Source organism: Pholis gunnellus (genome assembly GCF_910591455.1).
Source record: "Pholis gunnellus genome assembly, chromosome: 3".
In the NCBI taxonomy this organism is placed as follows: domain Eukaryota; kingdom Metazoa; phylum Chordata; class Actinopteri; order Perciformes; family Pholidae; genus Pholis; species Pholis gunnellus.
In genome coordinates this window covers 19,597,207-19,609,897 of record NC_136529.1, presented here as the reverse complement: position 1 = coordinate 19,609,897, position 12,691 = coordinate 19,597,207, and the positions used below count along the sequence as shown (strand labels likewise).

Here is a 12,691-nt window from a genome sequence, read left to right as displayed (position 1 = left end):
ACAGTGGGGAAATGTGAATGCTCCTGGGGCAACTTGTTTTTCCTGGTATTAGACTCTCACAGGCAAGTGGAGACAAGTTGTTTTTAAGTCTAAAGCTAAAACTGATACTGGGTTATGTGACAGACAAAACATTGTTTTTAATCCTTGTGATTGTCCAAGAAAATCCTCAACTTGGACGGCAATAAAACAAATCTAGATATGTTGACGTGAAGAAAGGAAGTTAGCTGTTCAAATGGTGCCATGGAAGCTGATTGGTTTAACCAAACTGAACTAAAAAAGCCGCAGGTATGATGAGAAACTATTACTATTTCTTATAACCAACTAGGATTTTTACAAAGTCGCTAAAACCTGCCATTACAATGTCTGGTTCTCATAATGACGCCATGTTTTCCACTCCTTCTAGCTTTAGGCTGCACACAGGTCAAAGTTCAAAGGACAAGGAGCGAGAAAAGGTCATACCACACATACACCCAATCACACAGACTTGTTAAAAACACTGCTGTGTGGTGCATTTTTAAATAAGATTAGACACAGACGAAGGGAGCGTCGGTCTGCAGATAACAGAGGTATGTTTCAAATGTGAGTAAAATGTTTCAGGCATTCAGATGAAGCTCACGTCCTCACTCCCAATCTTGATAGTTAAGATGCGTCAGAATATTAAGTTCTTCATAAATGTAAAGAATTTTCTTGACATCATTTGCTTATTTTTCTTGTGCAAGGTTAAATTCATATCAAAATAAATGTCACATACTGTCATTCTTAAATAAAATGATTGTTACAATATAGTTTTATCTTTAAGATAAGATGCATTTATATAAGTTAAATTACATGAAATACTTTAAATTAATAAAATACATTTAATTACATCAAACTACAGAAAATATACTGAATTAAAATACATTTGTTGATTACTGTTAATTAAATAAAACTAATTAAATTACATTAAATTGAATTATACTATTTAATGTACACTTAATCAAGTGTCAAAGAGATGTGGATCTGAAGAGTGCATGTTGAGTAAGACAGCTGGGATATTGTAGGTTCATCAGCACTGCAAGTGCATCCAGGAAGTGGAGAGTTGTGCAAACCGTAACCTCCGGGATTAATGGATTGTTACGACTTGTTGTTGATTGGTTTCTTATTAAGTCACAAAAATTGCCACCCAAATATGCTTTAAAGAGTCGACCACGAGCAGACTTTGTTCTGTTTTAAGCTGTCCCAAACCGAAGACGTTTCGAAGTACAGAGTCACTGGATAACCTGTCACATCACTCTGCCACCCTGTGGAAAACTGTTGTCCAGACATGCAGTTATCCTGATCTGTCATGGAGGGAAGCCTGACATCAACTGGTAGACTCTGAACACTGCTACTAGAATCTTTGAACTGTAGACTTCCCCCCGCTTTGTGTTAGAGCGACCACACAGTAATAGTAAGAGAGCAACTCCTTCTTCATCACCATTCATAGATTCCCTACACGGGGCAGGATGTCGTTCATTTCCATCATGGTCAAGGGCTCGGCTCCCTGGAGTCTGTAATTTAGGAAAATGCTCCTCATGAATACAGTTCAGTTAGTGCCGGTCTCATTTAAAAGACTTGAACTGCAGTTTGCATGCATTTGGAGCTTGTTTGGTGTTTTGCGTTGCTCAGAGCAGACCACAGCTTGTTGTTACTTTGAAATGCCGGTCACACTGTGTTTATTAGAGCGAGTCAGACAGCTGTGCAGCAGGTTCTTGTGTAATATACGGTTCACACATAAACAGTCACGGGGGTCACGTGAGTGATGACAGCCACAAAATAAAGACAATAGCTCTACGGACAGATGGGAGTCCTCTTTTGTAATCCACTCCACTACGGTATGTGATGGTTCACTACAGCCAAGTAGAGCGCATGCATCTGGTGCACAGATCAGGACATGAACAGAGTACTATGTATGTATGTAGTATGAAAAGAAATCCTGGATAAATGGTATTACTAATGAAGGATGACACAAACATGCTTTTATTTATAAGGACCCAGCGTTTTTGGAACAAAACGTTGAAGCCTTTGTGTGACACTGTTACTGCAAAACTCTACATATTCTATATTAAGAGCATTCATAATGTGTGCTTCAGTTGCACTTCTTTCCGATGGTCGAATGTAACTTAAGGACAATTACTCAAGTACTGCACTTAAGTACAATTTGGAGGCACTTGAGTATTTCCGTTATACTATTTATGTCTACTTCACTACATTTTGGAGGTAAATATTGTGCTTTTTACTCCACTAAATTGAATTGACATGCAGATTAAGATTATTAATAAGATAATAAATGATTATGTGTTATTAATGGTTAAGCTACCCAGCAGTTTATAAAGTTATTAAAACTAGCTCCACTTTTACCAGCTGCAACCTCAAAGCGATGAACATATTAATACGTCACTAATTATAGTACAGTAATACAATATATTTGATTGTGAAATGGGCCATTCTGCATAATGAGTACTTTTGGGACTTCCAAGTATATTTCGATGCTAATACTTTTGTACTTTTGGTTAAGTAATCAAGGCTTGTTTCCTCCCTCTGTGTTTGACCCAGACAGAAGCAGAAAATGACCCGACACACTTTCATTTCATTCTAGCCAGACCACGTCTTCCTGCCTGCGCCTGCAACTCTGTGTTATTGCAATCTCAGTCTGTGCCCGTGATTCCATTGAGAGGCATGAGACCAGAAGCCACACAAGTCTGAGGAACAGTCCTGTGTTGACACAACTCACACCCCCCCCCCCCCCCCCACACACACACACACACTCCACTTCCCGGCTCAGCCTGCCCCCCCCCTAGCCACGTCCGTCTGCACCGGTGACTGAGCCTCTCTATAAATCAGAACAGAGCACACACACCCTCAAAACACACAAGATTGCGCTATTTTAGAACGTGTCTGGAAGGCAGTCGAAAGAGATTTGGGAACACGAAATGCACTTGTTGGATGTGAATGCTCATGTGAGGAGAGGAGATGTCAGGAAGTGGGGGTTTAAATGCCTCCAAGAGTTCACAGGTCGTCCAACTTGATCTTTTTTAGCAAAGAGGAAATGATCCTCATTCCAACCACATTCCAGTGTGAATATGTTTTATACTCAATAAAGCACCCTTCTTCAAAGCGGTCCTTTTCATGTTAGGAAATTAGATTCCACTATTTGGAAGAAAGAAGCCTCTTGCACAATATTTTTTGGTGTAAAGCTAAATCGCATTGTGTAATCCTATCAAAGCCGTCATAAGGTCTTCTGTTTGTGGATTTGAGGGGGAAATGGCTGTTGCCATGTACGTCACACCACGTGTCTCAGTATAAATACCACATCCAGACCAAAATTCTTGTACTCCAAACTGAATGGAAATTCCAACGAAGCTACGGCTTCCTCCCGACGAGTGACTCAGTCGGAGCCGCTGCTGGACGTCTTCCACCGCTGGCCTTTCCTGCTCGCAGCCCGAAGCCTCTGGGTGTGTCTCCCTGTGACCTCATCTTCCCAGAAAATCCGACAGAAACCTCAGCAGCACAACTGCTCACATGATGCAGCCTCAATGTTTACAAGAACAAAACCGGTCAGTTTATAGAAGCAACATCTCACTTTGCTTATAACACCAACAGCACTGGTGGTGGTGCCGGTGCCCCCAGACTGTTCATTCAACCAGAGCATCAACCTGTGTGTGTGTGTGTGTGTGTGCGCGCTGACTAGCATCCTGTTTATACAGCCTGGTCCCTGCTGTGACAACTTGTACGACCCAAACTTTCAGTCTGCACCTTATTGTTCTTGCTGAAGTTCTTTCCATTCAAATCTCTGTGACTCATTCTTAGGACGAACCTCTTTCAGGAAGCTGCCTGTTACTGTAAGTCTTCAGCAGAGCAGCGTTAATGAACAGAGGTACCGCACTTCACACAAACTGCTGGGTCGGAATTATACATTCGTGAAAAGAGGCTTTGTGCTCATGCAAAAAGACAATAGCTCCCACATGGCAGCAGGACTTTTAACCCAGACGAAGCACATTTAATGAGCCATCTGGCATTCTGTCCGAAAGTCAGCAGATCACAAGCAGAAAACTCACAACAAACATATATTGTACCCAAAGCACTCGATGCTATGGATACCAGGGCACCTGACAGGCAGAGAGTAAACCATACCTCGGCTTCCCCTGAGGACTGACGGGCTGTGGCGGATCTGCTGGGAGGTTTGTGTCCTTCACAACACGGCGGATGGAAAAGTCCTTGATGAGTGACAGAGGTCCTGAGGGGAGTCTGAGCTCCGACTGCTTGTTGGAGGTGCCGCTCTCTGAGGGGAAATACTTGTTCTCTCTGCGTGGCGGAGCTCGCTAGTCCATGTGGCTGGATGGGAAATGAACTTTCTGGGCAAAGAGCCAAGAACAGTTTAGGTTTTAAAGGCACAGCGGTTGCAGAGCTATATAAGGTTTGGTCACACTTTGCTGTGTGAAATAAGGTGAGACATTGTCAGCGGCCGTGTTTATCAACTTCATGCATACTGCTTTATTTCCACTGCTTCACACGGAACATTTAAAATTGCAATTCACTGTAAAGACTATATGTAGCATTGCATGGGCATATCATCTGACTTAAGCTAATATCATAGCGTCACACTAGCAGCTTAGCTAAAATCTACATGCATTTAAAAACTCACCACAGAATGTACCTCTTCAAGTGCAGGAAAGTGAAAAAGTACAATTTTGAGGCACGTACTTGTACTTTCATTTATTTTTAATTACATTTTCTGCTACTTTAAGTTTCTACTCCACTTAAATTCAGAGGCAAACATTGTAGTTTTTGCTCCACTACATTTATTTGATAACTTTAGTTACTAGTAACTTTGTAAATTCAGATAATCAAGAAATGTAAATGTACAAATTACGTTAGATTTTTAATCGGCCCTATCAAATACAAATTACAAAATACTCAAAAGTAATTGAAATACGTATTTCAAATACAAGTAATAGAAATACTGCCCATCTCTGCCTGTTTACAGAACAGCACATTTTGGTGTCATCATTTTACAGTTTTGTCAATCTACTTCTTTTTGTCAAACTATGCATAACAAAAGCAGTCTGTTGTATATAAGTGACGGTCTCCCTCTAGTGGTTAGTCCTGAGAAGGCAACTGCAGCAGAAACCCCGGCTACACATCTGTCCGCTGCTGCTACCAGATACTCTGTGCATCATACAGTGTCCAGACAAAACATGAAATAAAGAAACATGTTTCTTTCATCATATAAGATTGTATTTTCTATGTAAATTGCATGTGTTTTTTTTCCATTCTGAAAGCTATAAATCAGAATCAAGTATTTTAATCAAACTGCGCTGCAGAGGCTCAAACTAAAGGTCTGATGGCACATTAACACATATCTGCACTGCAACGTGTACTGTTAAAAATGTGTGACTGGTCATGTAAAAATTATATATAAAAGAAACGAGGGTGAAACTTCTCAAAAAGTAAATTTGTATCAATAACCATCATCATGTTCAATAAACACACGACCTCCCCTCCGTGGCCCCAGGGAGGGAAATGTTGATAGCTAATGAATTTGTACCACGGACTCATCACAGACTCTTCAGCATCCAGCAGCAAGCAGCATCTACCGGGGGGGGGGCAAGTTAACGGTCCACTAAAGAGCTGTGGTTTCCATCTCAACATGTGATGAGATCATTCTCTCTTCTGCTGCTTCCTTTTCACTGTGGATTAATGGGCTGGACTTGATCACTTATGCATCCTTTCCGAACCCTCTTTCATTCACACGGTAGCCTGGCAACAGGCTACTGGATACTAAGCACAGACACAGCTTCATTTCCCCACTTCTAGGTACGCGATGAGGTGATCTAAGGGGCTTGGTAAACATCAAAATGTCCCGTGTCTCTCACAATGATGACGTACTATATGCCGGGCAGTGCGTTTGTCAATAATTCAAGGTGACTTTTTAGGTATACGTTATACTGTATCTTGAAGATCTAAGACTCATTGTCACAGTAACAGACTTACTATAACCAAGTATGGGAAATATATCCATTTGGACATATAGATAAGCATATAGTCCACAAAGTCAATGCCGTGTGAAATCAGTGGAAAGATAACAGCCAATCACGACAGAACCAGCTCTCAAAACCTATTTCCTTTATCAGCTTTTTACTGAGTGGTATGGTATCCAGAACACACTATTTTCTGGCTAGAACAGTTTGGGTTATTTCACTTGAGAGATTTCTGTTTTACCTTTTTTTCCCTGAGCTCTCCTCACTGGTTCGTGGCGGGGGAAACGGCTGGTCCAATTACACTCGAGGGGTTTCTCTCTCAGTAAAGTCTTGCATGCTGATAAACAGAGGGGATTCTCAGCTAAAGAGAGGCTGGATGAACTGGCAGAAGATGAGCAAGCAAATGCAAGCAGTGCACGTAAAAGACAGTCTTGGCCCAGATATCCGCTGGCTCCACCAGAACCCCCTGAAATATAGTCCCTTAACCTCATAAGCTTATCCGTCAATAGACCGATAACCGATAGGCTCCAATGTTACCGTCTATCAAATCTGATCAAACCACATCCACACTATCGAATGTCGAGAGAGGACCTTTATTCCTCCTGTTATCCTCACATTTACTCACATCTTGGGGTCAAGTTGATCCCAGCAATTCTAACTTCCAGAAAATTGATTGTAATCAAAATGTTTGTCACAAAGCGTTTCACACGGGATGAAACACAAAGTATTCAGAGACATGGTGGCTGGAAATATTGCCCTTCCAGTGTCAGAGTTGCAAAGGCTTTCTGTTGCTTTAATGTTTGACATGGGCACTCCAAATTGCCAAAATGAGCAACCCAGTGAAGGCTTGCAAGTGGGTTACATGCTAGTCTTTCCAGCTGTCCACATACAAGGAGAGGAACCACGAAAACTTTCCATTTTTGGAAGTAACATGTGCGGTGGAGGCCAAGAGAGGAGAGAATCTGAAGGTGGTTGAGAGACAACGTGACCCCTAAGGTCTCGTTCTTATCAAAGGAGGATGCCTCATAATCCTCCTCAACATTACTCTGCAGTCTCTGACACATTCTCCTTTATGTCACTTTCACAGTAAAAAAGCTGCGACGAAACCTCATTGGAAGAAAACCTTTGTTTAGCTGTAATTATCAATCGAGACAGAGTATAAAGAGAGAGCACACAGAGACATGGTTTAGAAGGCTGCTGTGAAAATGTTGACATGTCTGTACCTTCCTTATAAATGTCCATATTTCCCCGGCCCCATGTCACATGATCTGTCAGGGGTTCTTGCACCACTACAGCTCTGGCAGGTTAGGGTCCTAAAGATTTTAAATTGCATGTGATAGTGACCCCTGTGTCAGCCTAAATAACCTAAACAAATAATGTTCATATTTCTTATATGTTTTATGCAGCTAAAACAGGCTTAAATCTTAATAATAAATGTTTTTTTTGGCCACACTTCAACACAACAATTGCATATCATAACTTTCTAAGTTGACACAGTGAACGAGTTAGTAAACGGTAGCCTTTTTACATGTTAAGTTAGGAAGCAACATTATCATTCGTAATCATTCATTTGCTTGTGTCCACATGGTGAATGTAAGTCCAATTTACACTCTATTTTAGCTCTGTTTTAATCTGGTAGTTAGTGTACAGAGGGATTTTACCAGGTTTTACACCACATTCACATTGTTTTCACGTTCTCATTTCTGTGATACATCATTATGAACATTATCAACCACTTTAAAGGAAAATTTCGCCAACAAAGCAACAATTTGTGTCAAATGTAGTCAACTCACCGCATGTTAGCTTGAATTCTTGAAGAAACTCGCAGCGCGCATGCGCACACATGAGACCGCGGTAGAAGAAGCGTAAAGATTTTGGCGTGGAGGCATGTAATAAAAAAAAAAGTTTTCCTCAAGAATTCAAGGTAACGGGCCAACAAATGGTGATTTTAAGGGTGAAGTATTCATTTAAGATTTGAAGCCAAGTTTTCTGGAATTTTGCGTATCAACATCATTTGTATGAAAGAATGTATTTTGCAGGAAACACTACACCTAATGTAACCTAGGAACTCTGCGCAAACCACAAATGAAAATGCCCTTTATGTACACTCTGCCTTTTACCCTATTCCAGCTCCCCCCCCCCCCCCCCCCATTGTAACCTGAATTCCCCTCATCAATTGGCACAATAAAAAAAACACATTGCAAACGTGTATTTAGGTTTATGTCTCTTAATCTTAATCAGCAATGAGCTTCAGATCCTAGTTTCACTGCCACTGATCAGATGTGTATGGATGGATGTGATGAGGATGTTACATCACTTGCAGTGCAGCCAGACGCCAGCAGCAGCATCCAGCTCGGAGGTAACGCGGCGCTCATACCCAACTGGCCATATTGTGCACCAGCTCTCCGCAAATCGGCTGCGTCACACCTAAAAAAACATATAGCGGCTCTGGAGCAATAAATTCACCCCATCAGGAGAAATACGCTGTATTCAAAACGCTTCTCGGCTGAGCTGGTAAGTATTTGGATGCGGTAAATCCAATATATTTTATTTCACGGTGAGACATCGGTCCCTTTATGTCGAAGCCTTGCTTGTCCTCTCCTGCGCTTTTGTGCTTAACAGGCTTTCTCATGGGCCACAAAGCGGCTCACGTCATTTTGTTTGATTTGTACTGCTGTATGCATGTGTAAAAAAAAAAACCGCCAGCATAATTATGGATATGATTCCTTGAATGGTTTATGAAACGTCAATTACACAGGAGCAGAAAATAGTCCATAATGCCTCTCGTTCAGAAGTAATACGCACATGTTTACCCCCCCCCCCTCAGGTTGGTGTTATTTTGTGCAGAGAAAATGGTGAAACTGGGGAATAATTTCAGCGAGAAAAATAACGGGAAGGTGGTGTCTGAAGACGGGTTTGACACCATCCCCCTCATAACACCATTAGATGCCAGTCAGCTGCAGTTTCCTCCACCAGATAAGGTAAGATTCTTTTGTGTGTGTGTGATATGTTTCCATTGATTTGAAGAGCCACAGTGAGTGGCCCATTATTTATGTATTACTAACCAATTAGTCCAATTAGAGTGTTGAAAATAAAGGAAACCACATTTTTTTTTGTGTTACCACATATCCTCACAGATCTATTATTTCCATAGTACAATACTAACAATTTGACCCATCCTGCTTCTGGGAACTCTCATTTTCTTCCTGAAGCTGTAACAGCCAGCTGATTGGATCTTCTCTCCTGTACATGTCATTATGTGTTTCTACCAGGTGGTGGTGAAGACAAAGGCAGACTATATTGAGAGCAAGAAGGGGAAACTACGGTCTCCTAAAATCGCAGAATTCTCAATAAGCATCATTGAAGGCGTATCTGAGCGACTCAAAGTAAGAATGATGTCGCAGCCATCGACTGCGTTTCATACATCATCCCACTTCCAATATTTCTCACACTCCTACGCATGCATATGCCCTGAGAGCCCACAGCTGTCTCCCTGGAACTCCCTACATTTGTCACCGCCGTCACAATAATCCCTCACCAATTCAAGTTATACTCCCTTTCGCTCAGGCCACCCTCATGTTGTCGGGCTACACAGGGAGACATAATGCACAATGATTCACTTAACCCCGCCCTGAAACTCTCATTAATTCAGCTGCTGCCATGGCGATGGCCTCCAAATGGCAGCATCTCTCCCACCTCCTTAAACGCCCCCCCCTTACCCCACCCGGCTGCGTGGCACTAGGTGACACACAATATAGAATGATTAAAACATATGCTTTTGTAAAAGAAAAGGTCCAACCACAATCCTGGGTGCCTGAAGACTTCCTTGCACACTTTAAAATTCATGAACTAAGTGTTCTGCATGCAGACTATACGCGATACTCGTCCTCCACGTCCAAAAGCAACAGATGAAACCGCTTCAGTGTCACCCTTCCTTTGGTAATATTTCTTTAATCCCCGAACATCTGAAAGGCAAGGAGGCACATCACTGTCTCAGAGAACACCGCTCACATCCTCTGATCAGCATGCTTTGAAATGTTTCAGGCAGCCCTTTTATCCCTTTCATCGCAGATAGTCTCTTTTATAATCTCCTGTTGCTTTGCCTCGTACATGTCCTACTGTCTGTTCTGCTCTGTGTGTGTGCGACTGCGAGATTCATACAGACAGATAAAAAGTACATTATTTCATTCACATCGATACATGCTGTTTAATGTCTCATCAAACTTGTGCCAAACGTGCTGGGGAACAACACAAAAAGGTAGTTGGGAGTTTCAATTTCTCTGCACTTGCTGAAATAATCAAATTTCTCCACAAGCAAAATACCACCTGGACTCATAAAAATAGCTTGCGCACACATTGGGCCGTAACATCTTTGGCGTTAATGAGCCCATCTCTCCCACACCGTGGCTTATCCCCCTCCCACTTCCTTGAATCACCATGTAGCCGTTACATAACTCCCCTGAGAGGTGAGAGCTGGGCTTTACAGATGGTCACACAAGCCATTTTCCTGTGGAGCTATTGTATGCAGAATACTCTGTACAGACCTGGCTGGCTGTGAGCTACTGTTATCTACAAACCCACTTATTTAGACATATAACATAGTGTACACTTAACCTACACTAATGGGCAACTCTTCCATGAGGTTTATTTCAATGCTATACTCATTTTACAGTAAATGTGTCCTTTATCAGAGCTGTCCCTGTCACATTAGTCTGATGATGGAGCTGTTGTGTATCTCCTTTAGGTGACCTTGCTGGTGATCTGTGCCCTGGCCTTCCTGGTGTGTGTGGTGTTCCTGGTGGTCTACAAGGTCTACCAGTACGAGCAGCCTTGCCCCGACAGCTTTGTTTACACGGTAAACACTTACGAGCATCATTGTTTTGTGACCCTGCATGAGATAATCATTTTATTGTTAGCTGGGTAAACCAACAATCTTTACTTTGTGCAGTTTTTTAGCAATTTATTTTTAAAGAGTGATACAACCATCCTGCAATAAGTGTGCTATATACTGTACATAAATCATATAGACAGCCAGGCTGTCATAATAGATGCCATAATGAAACCCAAATTCAAGTTCGATTTACCATTTATTTACCAACAAATCTGTCCTTTCAATTTCTCTGAACAGTTTTGAAACAATCTCATGGTTTTCTGTTTGTAAGCATGATCTATGATCGAATCATTTTCTATTTGAACCAATTTGATATTAATGTAGTTTTTCACTACTGCCACATGTTACCAGCTTTAGATTTTTAAATGACTCTGAATTAATTAATCTGGCTTTAAATTAAATTAAAGCAAGGCTATGTGACATTCAAGATAACTAATACTATAATATTCCTCTTACAAATGAAAAGTTGAATTAATAAGCAACAAAACACACCATTGCTCAGTTCAATATACCTTCAGGGGTTTTGCAGCTACAGCCTTACTTCAGATGAACTGTAAAGTGGCTAATTCTAGCTAATGTTAGCAAACTTTAGATAAACATTGCTGTTACAGTAGCTTAGCATTTTAGCTTAAAGCCACAGACAGTGGTCGCTGTTCATCTAAAGTTACATAGCCTTGCTGTAAAACCTGTGTAAAAGTGTAAAAGACTCAGTTATTGTACATACGTACATATTCCTTTTTCACAAGCGCTAGCATAGATGAGGTAATGCAGCAGAGTTGTTATTGAGTTGTTTCTGGTGCCCTGCGATAGTCTGGCGGCCTTTGAGAATAAGCAGTTAAAGATAATGGATGGATGTTTTTCTGGCTTTTTATTTTCCTTAGATCTTTTCCTCTCGTACAAACAGTACAGCTCTGTGTTGACAGTCAACTAACCTTTTTCATCTCATGTATCTGTGAATCACAGTTTGTTTCCCAGAATTACATTCATACTTTCCTGAATAATAATGTGGTCACCTTGCGTGTTCTTTTCACATTGTCTCATCTCTGCACTCTTAATCTCGTTCCCTCTCTCTTTGGAGCAGCAAGGTCGCTGCATGCCGGCTGGGATGTATGGCAACTACCCCCCTCAGGGCCCTGGGGGCCGCGGGCGCCTCTTTACCCTCATCAACCACTACAACATAGCCAAGCAGACCATCACCCGGTCAGTATCACCATGGATGACCATCATGTCTGAGGAAAAGGTCACCCAGCAGGAGACGGAGACCGCCCAGAAACTGGCCTAACCAACCTGGGATCAGGAGGTGGACTCACCTGCTTCAGAGATAAATAAATAATACGGTTGTGCCATTCAAGCAAACCCCAAGAGTCCTGGGGCTTTCTGTTGGTGAAAAATCAACTTCTCTTGCCTGAGATGCTCTGCAGGCTTGTTGATGTAGTTTGGGCAGCTGATGTGTACTGTAGCAGGAAATTTTGAACATATTGTCAGCAAAGCAAGCCTCACCGACGGGTGGATTCATGGTTTGTTTGAATCGCATGTGTTGTTATTTATTTACACTTAAACTGTGTGGCTAATGTGTAGAAAAAGCCACAGTTATACATACACACACAGTCTTTGTACACACACACACACACACACACACACACACACACACACACACACACACACACACACACACACACACACACACACACACACACAGTCTTTGCACATACACATGTATACATGAACTCACTTTAGTACTCACATTTGTGAAATGACTGTGAACCATCTTGTGTCTGCGTTGCTTGTTTTAACGCACATG

General features: G+C 41.7%; 1 protein-coding gene across 1 annotated transcript; it reads left to right on the top strand.

Annotated features, from left to right (window-relative positions):
• Positions 1-8,289: 8,289 nt before the first annotated feature.
• LOC306714746 (neuronal vesicle trafficking-associated protein 1-like) lies at positions 8,290-12,172 on the top strand (the record flags this gene model as incomplete). Its single annotated transcript, XM_079184873.1, has 5 exons — positions 8,290-8,358; positions 8,827-8,980; positions 9,272-9,385; positions 10,744-10,854; positions 11,972-12,172. Exons 2-5 carry the CDS (start codon positions 8,852-8,854, stop codon positions 12,170-12,172), a joined length of 555 nt encoding a protein of 184 aa, XP_079040999.1. The 5' UTR covers positions 8,290-8,358; positions 8,827-8,851.
• Positions 12,173-12,691: the final 519 nt, after the last annotated feature.